Here is a 16,547-nt window from a genome sequence, read left to right as displayed (position 1 = left end):
TCAGACTGATAAACAGCTTCTATCTCCAGGCCATCAGACTGTTAAACAGCTTCTATCTCCAGGCCATCAGACTGGTAAACAGCTTCTATCTCCAGACCATCAGACTGATAAACAGCTTCTATCTCCAGACCATCAGACTGTTAAACAGCTTCTATCTCCAGACCATCAGACTGGTAAACAGCTTCTATCTCCAGGCCATCAGACTGGTAAACAGCTTCTATCTCCAGGCCATCAGACTGATAAACAGCTTCTATCTCCAGGCCATCAGACTGGTAAACAGCTTCTATCTCCAGGCCATCAGACTGTTAAACAGCTTCTATCTCCAGGCCATCAGACTGTTAAACAGCTTCTATCTCCAGGCCATCAGACTGGTAAACAGCTTCTATCTCCAGACCATCAGACTGATAAACAGCTTCTATCTCCAGACCATCAGACTGTAAACAGCTTCTATCTCCAGGCCATCAGACTGATAAACAGCTTCTATCTCCAGGCCATCAGACTGTTAAACAGCTTCTATCTCCAGGCCATCAGACTGATAAACAGCTTCTATCTCCAGGCCATCAGACTGGTAAACAGCTTCTATCTCCAGGCCATCAGACTGATAAACAGCTTCTATCTCCAGGCCATCAGACTGATAAACAGCTTCTATCTCCAGGCCATCAGACTGATAAACAGCTTCTATCTCCAGACCATCAGACTGTTAAACAGCTTCTATCTCCAGGCCATCAGACTGTTAAACAGCTTCTATCTCCAGGCCATCAGACTGATAAACAGCTTCTATCTCCAGACCATCAGACTGTTAAACAGCTTCTATCTCCAGACCATCAGACTGATAAACAGCTTCTATCTCCAGACCATCAGACTGATAAACAGCTTCTATCTCCAGGCCATCAGACTGTTAAACAGCTTCTATCTCCAGACCATCAGACTGGTAAACAGCTTCTATCTCCAGACCATCAGACTGGTAAACAGCTTCTATCTCCAGGCCATCAGACTGTTAAACAGCTTCTATCTCCAGGCCATCAGACTGTTAAACAGCTTCTATCTCCAGACCATCAGACTGATAAACAGCTTCTATCTCCAGACCATCAGACTGGTAAACAGCTTCTATCTCCAGGCCATCAGACTGGTAAACAGCTTCTATCTCCAGGCCATCAGACTGATAAACAGCTTCTATCTCCAGGCCATCAGACTGATAAACAGCTTCTATCTCCAGACCATCAGACTGGTAAACAGCTTCTATCTCCAGGCCATCAGACTGGTAAACAGCTTCTATCTCCAGGCCATCAGACTGATAAACAGCTTCTATCTCCAGGCCATCAGACTGATAAACAGCTTCTATCTCCAGGCCATCAGACTGATAAACAGCTTCTATCTCCAGACCATCAGACTGGTAAACAGCTTCTATCTCCAGGCCATCAGACTGGTAAACAGCTTCTATCTCCAGGCCATCAGACTGGTAAACAGCTTCTATCTCCAGGCCATCAGACTGATAAACAGCTTCTATCTCCAGGCCATCAGACTGGTAAACAGCTTCTATCTCCAGGCCATCAGACTGGTAAACAGCTTCTATCTCCAGGCCATCAGACTGGTAAACAGCTTCTATCTCCAGGCCATCAGACTGGTAAACAGCTTCTATCTCCAGACCATCAGACTGATAAACAGCTTCTATCTCCAGGCCATCAGACTGGTAAACAGCTTCTATCTCCAGACCATCAGACTGTTAAACAGCTTCTATCTCCAGACCATCAGACTGATAAACAGCTTCTATCTCCAGGCCATCAGACTGATAAACAGCTTCTATCTCCAGACCATCAGACTGATAAACAGCTTCTATCTCCAGGCCATCAGACTGGTAAACAGCTTCTATCTCCAGGCCATCAGACTGGTAAACAGCTTCTATCTCCAGGCCATCAGACTGATAAACAGCTTCTATCTCCAGGCCATCAGACTGGTAAACAGCTTCTATCTCCAGGCCATCAGACTGATAAACAGCTTCTATCTCCAGGCCATCAGACTGGTAAACAGCTTCTATCTCCAGGCCATCAGACTGGTAAACAGCTTCTATCTCCAGGCCATCAGACTGATAAACAGCTTCTATCTCCAGGCCATCAGACTGATAAACAGCTTCTATCTCCAGGCCATCAGACTGATAAACAGCTTCTATCTCCAGGCCATCAGACTGATAAACAGCTTCTATCTCCAGGCCATCAGACTGATAAACAGCTTCTATCTCCAGACCATCAGACTGATAAACAGCTTCTATCTCCAGGCCATCAGACTGGTAAACAGCTTCTATCTCCAGGCCATCAGACTGTTAAACAGCTTCTATCTCCAGACCATCAGACTGATAAACAGCTTCTATCTCCAGACCATCAGACTGGTAAACAGCTTCTATCTCCAGGCCATCAGACTGTTAAACAGCTTCTATCTCCAGACCATCAGACTGATAAACAGCTTCTATCTCCAGGCCATCAGACTGATAAACAGCTTCTATCTCCAGGCCATCAGACTGATAAACAGCTTCTATCTCCAGACCATCAGACTGATAAACAGCTTCTATCTCCAGACCATCAGACTGATAAACAGCTTCTATCTCCAGGCCATCAGACTGTTAAACAGCTTCTATCTCCAGACCATCAGACTGGTAAACAGCTTCTATCTCCAGGCCATCAGACTGGTAAACAGCTTCTATCTCCAGACCATCAGACTGGTAAACAGCTTCTATCTCCAGGCCATCAGACTGATAAACAGCTTCTATCTCCAGACCATCAGACTGGTAAACAGCTTCTATCTCCAGGCCATCAGACTGGTAAACAGCTTCTATCTCCAGGCCATCAGACTGGTAAACAGCTTCTATCTCCAGGCCATCAGACTGGTAAACAGCTTCTATCTCCAGGCCATCAGACTGGTAAACAGCTTCTATCTCCAGACCATCAGACTGATAAACAGCTTCTATCTCCAGACCATCAGACTGATAAACAGCTTCTATCTCCAGGCCATCAGACTGGTAAACAGCTTCTATCTCCAGGCCATCAGACTGATAAACAGCTTCTATCTCCAGACCATCAGACTGATAAACAGCTTCTATCTCCAGGCCATCAGACTGTTAAACAGCTTCTATCTCCAGACCATCAGACTGATAAACAGCTTCTATCTCCAGGCCATCAGACTGATAAACAGCTTCTATCTCCAGACCATCAGACTGATAAACAGCTTCTATCTCCAGGCCATCAGACTGATAAACAGCTTCTATCTCCAGGCCATCAGACTGTTAAACAGCTTCTATCTCCAGGCCATCAGACTGATAAACAGCTTCTATCTCCAGGCCATCAGACTGATAAACAGCTTCTATCTCCAGGCCATCAGACTGATAAACAGCTTCTATCTCCAGACCATCAGACTGGTAAACAGCTTCTATCTCCAGGCCATCAGACTGGTAAACAGCTTCTATCTCCAGGCCATCAGACTGATAAACAGCTTCTATCTCCAGGCCATCAGACTGATAAACAGCTTCTATCTCCAGGCCATCAGACTGATAAACAGCTTCTATCTCCAGGCCATCAGACTGATAAACAGCTTCTATCTCAATGCCATCAGACTGATAAACAGCTTCTATCTCCAGACCATCAGACTGTTAAACAGCTTCTATCTCCAGGCCATCATACTGATAAACAGCTTCTATCTCCAGGCCATCAGACTGATAAACAGCTTCTATCTCCAGGCCATCAGACTGATAAACAGCTTCTATCTCCAGACCATCAGACTGGTAAACAGCTTCTATCTCCAGGCCATCAGACTGATAAACAGCTTCTATCTCCAGACCATCAGACTGATAAACAGCTTCTATCTCCAGACCATCAGACTGATAAACAGCTTCTATCTCCAGGCCATCAGACTGGTAAACAGCTTCTATCTCCAGGCCATCAGACTGTTAAACAGCTTCTATCTCCAGGCCATCAGACTGGTAAACAGCTTCTATCTCCAGGCCATCAGACTGGTAAACAGCTTCTATCTCCAGGCCATCAGACTGGTAAACAGCTTCTATCTCCAGACCATCAGACTGGTAAACAGCTTCTATCTCCAGACCATCAGACTGGTAAACAGCTTCTATCTCCAGACCATCAGACTGGTAAACAGCTTCTATCTCCAGACCATCAGACTGGTAAACAGCTTCTATCTCCAGGCCATCAGACTGATAAACAGCTTCTATCTCCAGGCCATCAGACTGGTAAACAGCTTCTATCTCCAGGCCATCAGACTGATAAACAGCTTCTATCTCCAGACCATCAGACTGATAAACAGCTTCTATCTCCAGACCATCAGACTGATAAACAGCTTCTATCTCCAGACCATCAGACTGGTAAACAGCTTCTATCTCCAGGCCATCAGACTGGTAGACAGCCATCACTAGCACAGAGAGGCTGCTGGCCAACATGGAGGCCACTTTAATAAATGGGTTTAATAAAGGGTATCACTAGTCACTTTAAATACCAGGCAGCCATTGCGAGCGTAACCATGACAACTCCCGAAGGTCAGAGGTTACCAGTCTGTTCTATTCATTCTATTTCTGTGTGTTGCTGCTGCATTGAATAGTTTGCTACAACACCTTTTTTGCTCGTTTAAGCAAAGAAGCAAAGCAAAAAATGTAAAATCGTGTTGTTAACCCATGAACAGTTTAAACCCAGTCTAAGCCAGGGGGGAAAGGGTCTACTGAGCTATATTGAATTATTTTTAAAAGGACAAAACCAAGAATCATTTAACTATTTGGTTTTGGAATTTTAAGAACCCCTTGAAGTATCAAAAAAAATTATATATATATTTTTAAAAAGTATTTGATGAAAAAGTATTTTAGCGCATAGAAACACATTGAATAACAGATTCACTACATGGAACAACAGATCTAGGAAAGACTTGTATTTAACCCCTTGCTTTTGTCACTAAAGTATCTCTCTATATATATTTCCATTAGATGTATTTAACTGGTACCTGTGGACTTTCAGACAAGTCTCACCTTTCCACAGAGGGGGTCATATTAGCGTGTCGCCCCAAACTTTTCGGACGCTACAGACAGAAGTTGGCAGATCGGTCTGTACCGACTTCAGACGAGTCACCGTGACTCTTGTGTGTAGACCAAAGTTCGTAGGTCAAATCCTTGACGGTACAGACCATTTTTGTGAGAAGATTGATTTTCAGAGTGTCTCCTGGTCTGACAGAACGCCGCTCTAGCTCTCCTGTCACCTTTCACCTCGGATGAGGAAGTACGACATGGTGGACAGCTCTCTCTCTCTCTCTCTAGCTTAAAACGGACACATTTTTAAACGGGGGATTTAAAAAAATAATAATGTTTTATTATTATGCTCATTTGATTTCCGCGAGGGCACGGAGATCGACTCTAGTTAAGGATCCATGTTACCACAGAAACTGACTCAAACGAATCCTTCCTGTCTTTCAGTTGGCTGTATGTTCTACAAAACCTTTTTTTGGGGGGGAGGGGAAATATGACTGAAATATGACTGTTATTTTATTTTCACGACGGTCTTCATCTATAACGGTCGGTTACACAGGTATTTGTGCCGACCCTAGACCTAACTAGTTCCCAGAGAAAGGCCAGTTGTTTCTGCTGTTTCCACTAGATCAGATTTAGACCTTCCACCCTGAGAAGTAAACGCAGAGTTTGACGGAAGGTTTCTGGGTTATGATTAACATACACACCCGAACATAGACTGGACACTTTTCAGACAGAGCTGGCCTTCCATGGTGAAGATCTGTCCGTCTCCTCCGTTCAGCTGGAGCAGCTGAACCAGGTTATGCATAGTGTCCGTCATCTGTAACTGTAGAAGAAACGAAGAACAGGGGAACTGGTTGGTCTGGAACCAACAGAACATCAGGTAGAATATCCAGTCTGGGAACATTTTGCCGTACCTCTGTGGATTTAGCTAGCCAGCTAGCCAGCTAGCCAGCGATAAGCATTAGAGGCTAACACAATTTTGTTTTAGACACATTTGCAGCTTGCTAACTACACCAACTACACCAGCCAACTAACTACACCAACTACACCAGCCAACTAACTACACCAGCTAACTACACCAACTAACTAACTACACCAGCTAACTACACCAACTAACTAACTACACCAGGTAACTACACCAACTACACCAGCCAACTAACTACACCAGCTAACTACACCAACTACACCAACTAACTACACCGCTACACCCACCCCCCCCCCGCTAACTACACCAACTACACCAGCCAACTAACTACACCAACTAACTACACCAACTACACCAACTAACTAACTACACCAACTACACCAGCTAACTACACCAACCAACTAACTACACCAGCCAACTACACAACTAACTACACCACACCACACTAGCTACACCAGCTAGCTACACCAGCTAACTACACCCAGCTAACTACACCAACCAACTAACTACACCAACCAACTAACTACACCAACTAACTAACTACAACACTAACTACACCAACGAACTACACCAACGAACTACACCAATAACTACACCAGCTAACTAACTACACCACTAACTACACCAACTAACTACACCAACCAACTACACTACAACCACACCAACTAACTACACCAACCAACTAACTACACCAACCAACTAACTACACCAACTAACTACACCAACCAACTAACTACACCAACTAACTAACTACACCAACTAACTAACTACACCACTAACTACACCACTAACTACACCACTAACTGCACCAACTAACTGCACCAACTAACTGCACCAACTAACTACACCAACTAACTACACCAACCAACTACACCAACCAACTAACTACACCAACCAACTAACTACACCAATAACTACACCAACTAACTACACCAACCAACTAACTACACCAACCAACTAACTACACCAACTAACTACACCAATAACTACACCAACTAACTACACCAGCTAACTACACCACGCTAACTACACCAGCTAACTACACCAGCTAACTACACCAGCTAACTACACCAACTAACTAACTACACCAACTAACTAACTACACCAATAATATAGAAAACATGGATTTATATTAATCTGAGTCGTTGTTGTTTGGAACAATCTGTTGACTGCTGTTTGGTCAATAGGTGCAGAGTGAATCTAGAGGAACTGCCTGGTTGAGGGACAGGGAGACAGGGAGATAGGGGGATAGGGAGACAGGGAGACAGGGGGGCAGGGAGACAGGGGGACAGGGGGATAGGGAGACAGGGAGACAGGGGGGCAGGGAGACAGGGGGACAGGGGGATAGGGGGATAGGGGGACAGGGGGATAGGGGGACAGGGGGATAGGGGGACAGGGAGACAGGGGGATAGGGGGACAGGGGGGCAGGGAGACAGGGGGATAGGGAGACAGGGGGACAGGGGGATAGGGGGACAGGGAGACAGGGGGATAGGGAGACAGGGGGACAGGGGGATAGGGGGACAGGGAGACAGGGGGATAGGGGGGCAGGGGGATAGGGGGACAGGGGGGCAGGGAGACAGGGGGGCAGGGAGACAGGGGGGGAGGGAGACAGGGGGGCAGGGGGACAGGGGGATAGGGAGACAGGGGGACAGGGGGACAGGGAGACAGGGGGGCAGGGGGATAGGGGGATAGGGAGACAGGGGGACAGGGGGGCAGGGAGACAGGGGGATAGGGGGACAGGGAGATAGGGAGACAGGGGGATAGGGAGACAGGGGGATAGGGAGACAGGGGGACAGGGGGACAGGGAGACAGGGAGACAGGGGGATAGGGAGACAGGGGGGCAGGGGGACAGGGAGACAGGGGGATAGGGAGACAGGGGGACAGGGGGGCAGGGAGACAGGGGGATAGGGGGACAGGGGGATAGGGAGACAGGGGGATAGGGAGACAGGGAGGACAGGGGGACAGGGAGACAGGGGGATAGGGAGACAGGGGATAGGGGGACAGGGAGATAGGGAGACAGGGGGATAGGGAGACAGGGGGACAGGGGGACAGGGAGACAGGGGGATAGGGAGACAGGGGGACAGGGAGACAGGGGGGCAGGGGGATAGGGGGCAGGGAGACAGGGGGGCAGGGGGATAGGGGGCAGGGAGACAGGGGGACAGGGGGATAGGGAGACAGGGGGGTAGGGAGACAGGGGGATAGGGAGACAGGGGGACAGGGGGACAGGGAGACAGGGGACAGGGAGACAGGGGGGCAGGGGGACAGGGAGACAGGGAGACAGGGGGATAGGGAGACAGGGGGACAGGGAGACAGGGGGACAGGGAGACAGGGGGGCAGGGGGACAGGGAGACAGGGGGGCAGGGGGATAGGGGGACAGGGAGACAGGGGGGCAGGGGGACAGGGAGACAGGGGGACAGGGAGACAGGGAGACAGGGGGACAGGGAGACAGGGAGACAGGGAGACAGGGGGACAGGGGGACAGGGTGATAGGGAGACAGGGGGACAGGGGGACAGGGAGACAGGGGGACAGGGGAATAGGGAGACAGGGGGGCAGGGGGACAGGGGGGCAGGGGGACAGGGGGACAGGGGGGACAGGGGAACAGGGGCGGGGGGCAGGGGGAGGGAGGCAGGGAGGACAGGGGAGGACAGGGGGGACAGGGTTTAGGGAGACAGGGGGACGGGGGGGACAGGGGGGCGAGGGAGCAGGGGGACGGGGGGACAGGGAGGCAGGGGGACAGGGGGACGGGGGGGATAGGGAGGCAGGGGGGACAGGGAGACAGGGGGATAGGGGACAGGGGGGACAGGGAGACAGGGGGCAGGGAGACAGGGGGACAGGGAGATAGGGGGCAGGGAGACAGGGGGACAGGGGCTTGCTGTGTGTGGGACTGGGATTGGCCAAAAGAGATAGAGATGAGAGAGAGAGAGAACTCCCCTCAACTTGACCAATCAGCCTAAATGTTTTTTTGGGGAGTTGTTTTTAAACTATCGTTACAGACAGCGATATGGATATTACCCATATCAAGACCTCAAATTTAATAAAACACATTTGATTAACCGTGCAGCCCTATCAGTCACCTTGCACGGTAGCAGACAGCTGTGTAATAGTGCCATCTGCTTGTCGTCTCAGATGTCCTGGCGAAACACTAGCCCCTATATCTACCTATTGCCCCCTACTAACTTCACAAATAAACGAGCGGGCTGTGAGATCAGGTCTAGGAGGACGATCAGTAGCTATTCAGAGTAATGCTGTAGTACCTCCTCCGCGTTGGCGATGCACATGACGAACAGCTTCGCTGGGAAAGGGAAGGGCAAGGGGAACTTCTTATCTTCCGGGCGTCCTTTCAGAGTCTGTAGGGAGTTTCTCAGTGAGCCTTTACCGATCCCCAGTGATCCGTCTGTTACCAACACCACCTGTAACACCAAATCAATAATCAATAATCAATCTAATAGTCTGTAGGGAGTTTCTCAGTGACCCGTCTGTTACCAAAACCACCTGTAGAACACCAAATCAATAATCAATAATCAATCTAATAGTCTGTAGGGAGTTTCTCAGTGACCCGTCTGTTACCAACACCACCTGTAGAACACCAAATCAATAATCAATAATCAATCTAATAGTCTGTAGGGAGTTTCTCAGTGACCCGTCTGTTACCAAAACCACCTGTAGAACACCAAATCAATAATCAATAATCAATCTAATAGTCTGTAGGGAGTTTCTCAGTGAATCAATCTAATAGTCTGTAGGGAGTTTCTCAGTGACCCGTCTGTTACCAAAACCACCTGTAGAACACCAAATCAATAATCAATAATCAATCTAATAGTCTGTAGGGAGTTTCTCAGTGATCCTTTACTGTAGAACACCAAATCAATAATCAATAATCAATCTAATAGTCTGTAGGGAGTTTCTCAGAGAGCACCGCCTGGTGGCCAGGAGGAAAACTGCAGCCATATTCACCAACAGTCACCTGCATTAAACATTTTAGTAAAACTTAAATCAGACCTCTTATCCAGAGCGACTTACAGTCCGTTCATTCATCTTAAATTAGCTGGGATCACCTCCGTGTAAACAACGGGGTGAATAATGAGTTCAGAAATGTAATTTAGCCTCAGTAAAAAGGTGTTGGATAATGAATTGGATGAATTGGTTTGATATAAGAGTACTACCTGTGTGGGACAGGCGTGACCCCACTCCTGCTGCACAACGTTGCTGACTCCGTGTAAAGCCGATTCCAGACACGTCTTGTCATAGTCCTCCAGGTTACTCAGGGCTTCCTGCACAGCACAGGGAAGGACACAATTAACGGTACATTACCCTGGCTGCACGGTACATTACCCTGGCCGCACGGTACATTACCCTGGCTGCACGGTACATTACCCTGGCTGCACGGTACATTACCCTGGCTGCACGGTACATTACCCTGGCTGCACGGTACATTACCCTGGCTGCACGGTACATTACCCTGGCTGCACGGTACATTACCCTGGCTGCACGGAACATTACCCTGGCTGCACGGAACATTACCCTGGCTGCACGGTACATTACCCTGGCTGCACAGAACATTACCCTGGCTGCACGGTACATTACCCTGGCTGCACGGTACATTACCCTGGCTGCACAGAACACAGAACATTACCCTGGCTGCACGGTACATTACCCTGGCTGCACGGTACATTACCCTGGCTGCACGGAACATTACCCTGGCTGCACGGTACATTACCCTGGCTGCACGGTACATTACCCTGGCTGCACGGTACATTACCCTGGCTGCACGGTACATTACCCTGGCTGCACGGTACATTACCCTGGCTGCACGAACACAGAACATTACCCTGGCTGCACGGTACATTACCCTGGCTGCACGGTACATTACCCTGGCTGCACGGAACATTACCCTGGCTGCACGGTACATTACCCTGGCTGCACAGAACATTACCCTGGCTGCACAGAACATTACCCTGGCTGCACAGAACATTACCCTGGCTGCACAGAACATTACCCTGGCTACACAGAAGATTACCCTGTCTGCACAGAACACAGAACATTACCCTGGCTGCACGGTACATTACCCTGGCTGCACGGTACATTACCCTGGCTGCACGGAACATTACCCTGGCTGCACGGTACATTACCCTGGCTGCACGGTACATTACCCTGGCTGCACGGTACATTACCCTGGCTGCACGGTACATTACCCTGGCTGCACGGTACATTACCCTGGCTGCACAGAACACAGAACATTACCCTGGCTGCACGGTACATTACCCTGGCTGCACGGTACATTACCCTGGCTGCACGGAACATTACCCTGGCTGCACGGTACATTACCCTGGCTGCACAGAACATTACCCTGGCTGCACAGAACATTACCCTGGCTGCACAGAACATTACCCTGGCTGCACAGAACATTACCCTGGCTACACAGAAGATTACCCTGTCTGCACAGAACACAGAACATTACCCTGGCTGCACAGAACACAGAACATTACCCTGGCTACACAGAACATTACCCTGGCTACACAGAACATTACCCTGGCTGCACAGAACATTACCCTGGCTGCACAGAACATTACCCTGGCTGCACAGAACATTACCCTGGCTGCACAGTACATTACCCTGGCTGCACAGTACATTACCCTGGCTGCACAGTACATTACCCTGGCTGCACAGTACATTACCCTGGCTGCACAGAACATTACCCTGGCTGCACAGAACATTACCCTGGCTACACAGAACATTACCCTGGCTGCACAGTACATTACCCTGGCTGCACAGAACATTACCCTGGCTGCACAGAACACAGAACATTACCCTGTCTGCACAGTACATTACCCTGGCTGCACAGAACATTACCCTGGCTGCACAGAACATTACCCTGGCTACACAGAACATTACCCTGGCTGCACAGTACATTACCCTGGCTGCACAGAACATTACCCTGGCTGCACAGAACACAGAACATTACCCTGTCTGCACGGAACATTACCCTGGCTACACAGAACATGACCCTGGCTACACAGAACATTACCATGGCTACACAGAACATTACCCTGGCTACACAGAACATTACCATGGCTACACAGAACATTACCCTGGCTACACACTTCATCAGATCTGAAAGATTGGACAGGTGTAACCAATGTCTTAAATGTATCTAGCCAATCAGAGAACAAGTAGAGCTACTAACATATTGCCTTCAAGTCCCTGGTGTTAACCAGCCCTGTGTACCTGTAAGGTGTTGTGTTAACCAGCCCTGTGTACCTGTAGGGTGTTGTGTTAGCCAGCCCTGTGTACCTGTAGTCCCTGGTGTTAACCAGCCCTGTGTACCTGTAGTCCCTGGTGTTAACCAGCCCTGTGTACCTGTAGGGTGTTGTGTTAGCCAGCCCTGTGTACCTGTAGGGTGTTGTAGTCCCTGGTGTTAACCAGCCCTGTGTACCTGTAGGGTGTTGTGTTAGCCAGCCCTGTGTACCTGTAGGGTGTTGTAGTCCCTGGTGTTAACCAGCCCTGTGTACCTGTAGGGTGTTGTGTTAGCCAGCCCTGTGTACCTGTAGGGTGTTGTAGTCCCTGGTGTTAACCAGCCCTGTGTACCTGTAAGGTGTTGTAGTCCCTGGTGTTAACCAGCCCTGTGTACCTGTAGGGTGTTGTAGTCCATGGTGTTAACCAGCCCTGTGTACCTGTAAGGTGTTGTGTTAACCAGCCCTGTGTACCTGTAAGTTGTTGTGTTAACCAGCCCTGTGTACCTGTAGTCCCTGGTGTTAGCCAGCCCTGTGTACCTGTAGTCCCTGGTGTTAGCCAGCCCTGTGTACCTGTAGTCCCTGGTGTTAGCCAGCCCTGTGTACCTGTAGTCCCTGGTGTTAGCCAGCCCTGTGTACCTGTAGTCCCTGGTGTTAACCAGCCCTGTGTACCTGTAAGGTGTTGTAGTCCCTGGTGTTAGCCAGCCCTGTGTACCTGTAGTCCCTGGTGTTAGCCAGCCCTGTGTACCTGTAGTCCCTGGTGTTAACCAGCCCTGTGTACCTGTAAGGTGTTGTGTTAGCCAGCCCTGTGTACCTGTAGTCCCTGGTGTTAGCCAGCCCTGTGTACCTGTAGTCCCTGGTGTTAACCAGCCCTGTGTACCTGTAAGGTGTTGTAGTCCCTGGTGAAAGGCACCAGTAGCTCCCACAGAGAAGAGAAGGCCACTAGAGAGGTGAATTCCAGTCTGTAGTTGTTAGCCATGTGTTCAAACAGCATGGTGAGTCCGGCCACGGCTAGATTCTTCCTCTGTAACTCCTCGGAGCACTGATCCAGAGAGACCGGCCGCGTCATGGACAGGGACGCGTCCATTAGGACCACCGTCGGCATGGTGACGCGGTTTCCACTAAAGCAGAATGACTTTAATGAAGCCTCCCAACAAGTCTCTCGATGTGTGAATACAACACAGTCTACAATGGAAACCAGAACACTGCCTCTGCAAGAAGAAAAAAAATAAATATATATATATATGGAATCCGTTAGTCAGAATAACGCATGTTCACATTTGAATTAAAGGTTCGTGAGGCCGTCTTGTTTATCCAACCGGTTTCTGATATAATAAATAATAAATAAATATATATTATAATAATATATGCCAGGAAAAGAACTGAAAAAGACAACGGAAAAACAAAGACATATTGAGGGTAAACAATAGAATAAGGGCTAAAACCCACCCCTCGGAGAGATCGTTGGGGGATTTTTAGTATTTCGGTCAAAAGAGGCTGTAAAATTTACCAGGAATTTAAAAAAATAAAAATAAAAAGGACAAAAAAATGTTTTGAAAAATGAAATAAAAACCCAGTGTTGGGTTTGAGACCACCTCAAGCGAGACCGATTCCAGAACAAGACCGTAGCAAAACAAGTCCGAGTCAAGATCAGAACAATGCTAGTCCAATTCAAGATCATGATTGTAATTGTGTCAAATCGCCACCATAATAAAAGTTGAAAAATGTCTAGTATTTCTGCGTTTATATTTCAGAACAACATTCAGAATGTATTCTAACGAGACTCTCCGCAAATTATCACTACCTCAAACGGTTCTCTAAATAAATAGATAGAAATACAAAAATGTCTTCCAACTTTGTCGGTCTCTCCTTTACTAACAGTGAGCGCTCTACTTTCAAACTATTTCCCCCGCACACTCTTCCCTACTAGCGGAAACAACGAGAGCGACAAGGTTTGAAGATATAATTTTTTTTTTAAGTAAAAAGGACAGTAATGTTAACGTGTAAAATAGAAAGTTTTCAATAGGCAATAATTCACATATCATGAAAGGAGTGTGGATATTTGACCTACCCAAGAGGTTTCATGCGCTGACTGAATGAGTGCTGATAATTAGAACTGTTTTACTCCGTTGGTCTCGGGAAGAATTTACGAGTCCTCATTGTCCGAGAACGAGCGAGTCAAGACCGAATAAAAAAAAATGGATTCGACATCCGAGACACTCAATATGTGGTCTTGAGACCAGACTGGACTACAACACTGCTGCTACTGGTGGGCACAAACATCAATTCTAACGTCTATTCCACATTGGTTCCACGTAATGTCGTTGAAATGAGGTGGAAACGATGTTGATTCAACCAGTGAGTAAAGACATGTGATCGTCTCTCAATGTAATGAAGGTATGAAATTATTGTTATTTTCAAATACATTTTGGGGGCTTAGTTGTGGTTTAATTTGCAGTGTACAATTTATTATAATTATGTTCCTACCCGCAGCTGAATCTAACTAGTTGCCTACCCCTGGAATATACTATAAATTGTGGGTTGCAGCACGGACACTATTGAGAACAGAATGAAACATATGGGACTGTTACCACGAACTGTACAGAATATCTTAATGTTACTTTCAGAATTATTGACAAGGTTGGGATCTCATTCCTTCAATCAATCATTTTCATCAAGTGGAGGCTCCTCAGAGGAGGACCATCCTCCTCAATTAATTTAATTTAATAAAAATAAATAAATAAAAAAGTTTAACATTTTTTTTTAAAAGCATCCTTTTTAGATAAAACTATACTAAATATATTATTGTCACCAAATCATTGGTTAAAACACTCTGTTTTGTAATGAAGGTCAACAGTAGCCTCAACAGCACTCTGTAGGGGTAGCACCACGGTGTAGCCGGAGGACAGCTAGCTTCCGTCCTCCTCTGGGTACATTGACTTCAATACAAAACCCAGGAGGCTCGTGGTTCTCACACCCTTCCATAGACTTACACAGTAATTATGACAACAAAACTATCAGAGCTCTTGCAGCATGAATTGACATGTTGTCCACCCAATCAAAGGATTAGAGAATGAATCTAGTACTGAAAACATAAGCTACAGCTAGCTAGCACTGCAGTGTATAAAATGGGGTCCATCGGTGTAACTGCTAAACTGCTTTCTGACTGTACTGTATGATTGTAGCAGGTTTACTAACACGTTAGTTCTCTTATGTTGACTAGGACGTGACAATGATGTAGGTTGTGTGTAGCGGGTTAGTGGTTATGATATGAAGGTTTGGCTTGGAAAGGTCTTTTCCCCTGGTCACAGACAGCTGATGTGTTTGTGCACTGAAGTCCACAAGCGAAGGGAAAAGGCGAGTAGATAGTAGCGAGAAGGAATTATATATATATATACACAAGAAGGAAAGTGATCATGCTGTTTTTATGCTGGTTGCTATGAAAGTGAGGGGTGTATTCATTCTGCCGAGTCTGTTTGAAAAAAACATTTCTTAAAAACGGAAGCGAACAGAACGAAACGGGGATAAAAACACACCTGAATTTATCCAATAGAAAAACTCTCAGTTGGGTCTAATGATGACACCCTAGATCAGCTAGATGCAGATCAGAGGGTACAAGGAGGTATTGAATGTATCTCTTGTCTGTCACCTTGATTACTCAAAATCCTCTCGACCTGTGTGCACCTACTAGGTTGTAACAACCTCATGATGGGTACAAGGGAACATTCTAGTATCATGTAGTATCCTAAACCTATCGATGTTAATTAACAATGAGCTGGAATAGAAGTTACATTGAACTGGGTGAATGACAATATAAATGACAGTCATCCAATATGCTGTAATAGAAATAAGGCCATGCTCATAAACAACAACAACAACATTACTAATTCTCCTTCGATCCTTTCAATACGGCTAGCTAGCTAACGAATCTTAGCAGGGTGATAGCTAGCTTTGAAATTCACTTTTATTTGGAGGACAGAGTTTAACTTGCAAATAAATAGTATAGATAGAATGATGCATTATCCCTGAACAAGTATTTTTTTTTTTTTATAAAAAGTTATATTATGAATACGATAAAAACAGAAAGATTCATACCCATCAATGTAGAAATCTTCTCGATGGATTTGTACTGCTCACTATTATGTCCGGGCGGAAGCATTCCTTTCCTTCATTAGTTCCTAGTTCCGAGACGCACATCGAGACTTTCCAGATTAGAAAACTGACTAGACAATAAATTCAAACATTATATTAATGAACAGATTAAATCAAATTATTTCAATTAAATATGAATTATAGAACAAAATGTATTCTTATTTGAATTACCAAATTTCCATTCCGTTACATCTTAATTTTTCTATTTCTTATAGCTCTGTCATATCAT

At 46.8% G+C, this 16,547-nt stretch overlaps 1 protein-coding gene across 2 annotated transcripts in view; it reads right to left on the bottom strand.

Moving 5' to 3' along the window:
• The window catches only part of ints14 (integrator complex subunit 14), a 42,662-nt gene extending 26,327 nt beyond the window's left edge, over window positions 1-16,335 (bottom strand). Inside the window, exons 1-5 of one of the 2 annotated variants that reach the window (XM_045706272.2) lie at window positions 16,262-16,335; window positions 13,047-13,377; window positions 10,100-10,207; window positions 9,191-9,346; window positions 5,716-5,834 (exon numbers count right to left, since the gene is read on the bottom strand). In XM_045706272.2, the coding sequence (XP_045562228.1) occupies window positions 5,716-5,834; window positions 9,191-9,346; window positions 10,100-10,207; window positions 13,047-13,271 (608 nt within the window). In that variant the 5' untranslated portion in view covers window positions 13,272-13,377; window positions 16,262-16,335. Of the gene's footprint in view, window positions 1-5,715; window positions 5,835-9,190; window positions 9,347-10,099; window positions 10,208-13,046; window positions 13,378-16,261 lie in introns of those variants that run through there. The other variant, XM_045706273.2, reaches the window with a different exon arrangement.
• Window positions 16,336-16,547: the final 212 nt, after the last annotated feature.

The sequence above is a fragment of the Salmo salar genome, chromosome 23 (assembly GCF_965601325.2).
Source record: "Salmo salar chromosome 23, fSalSal1, whole genome shotgun sequence".
Lineage (NCBI taxonomy): Eukaryota > Metazoa > Chordata > Actinopteri > Salmoniformes > Salmonidae > Salmo > Salmo salar.
The sequence above is the reverse complement of the archived record's forward strand: the minus strand, read 5'-3'. Positions and strand labels throughout refer to the sequence as shown.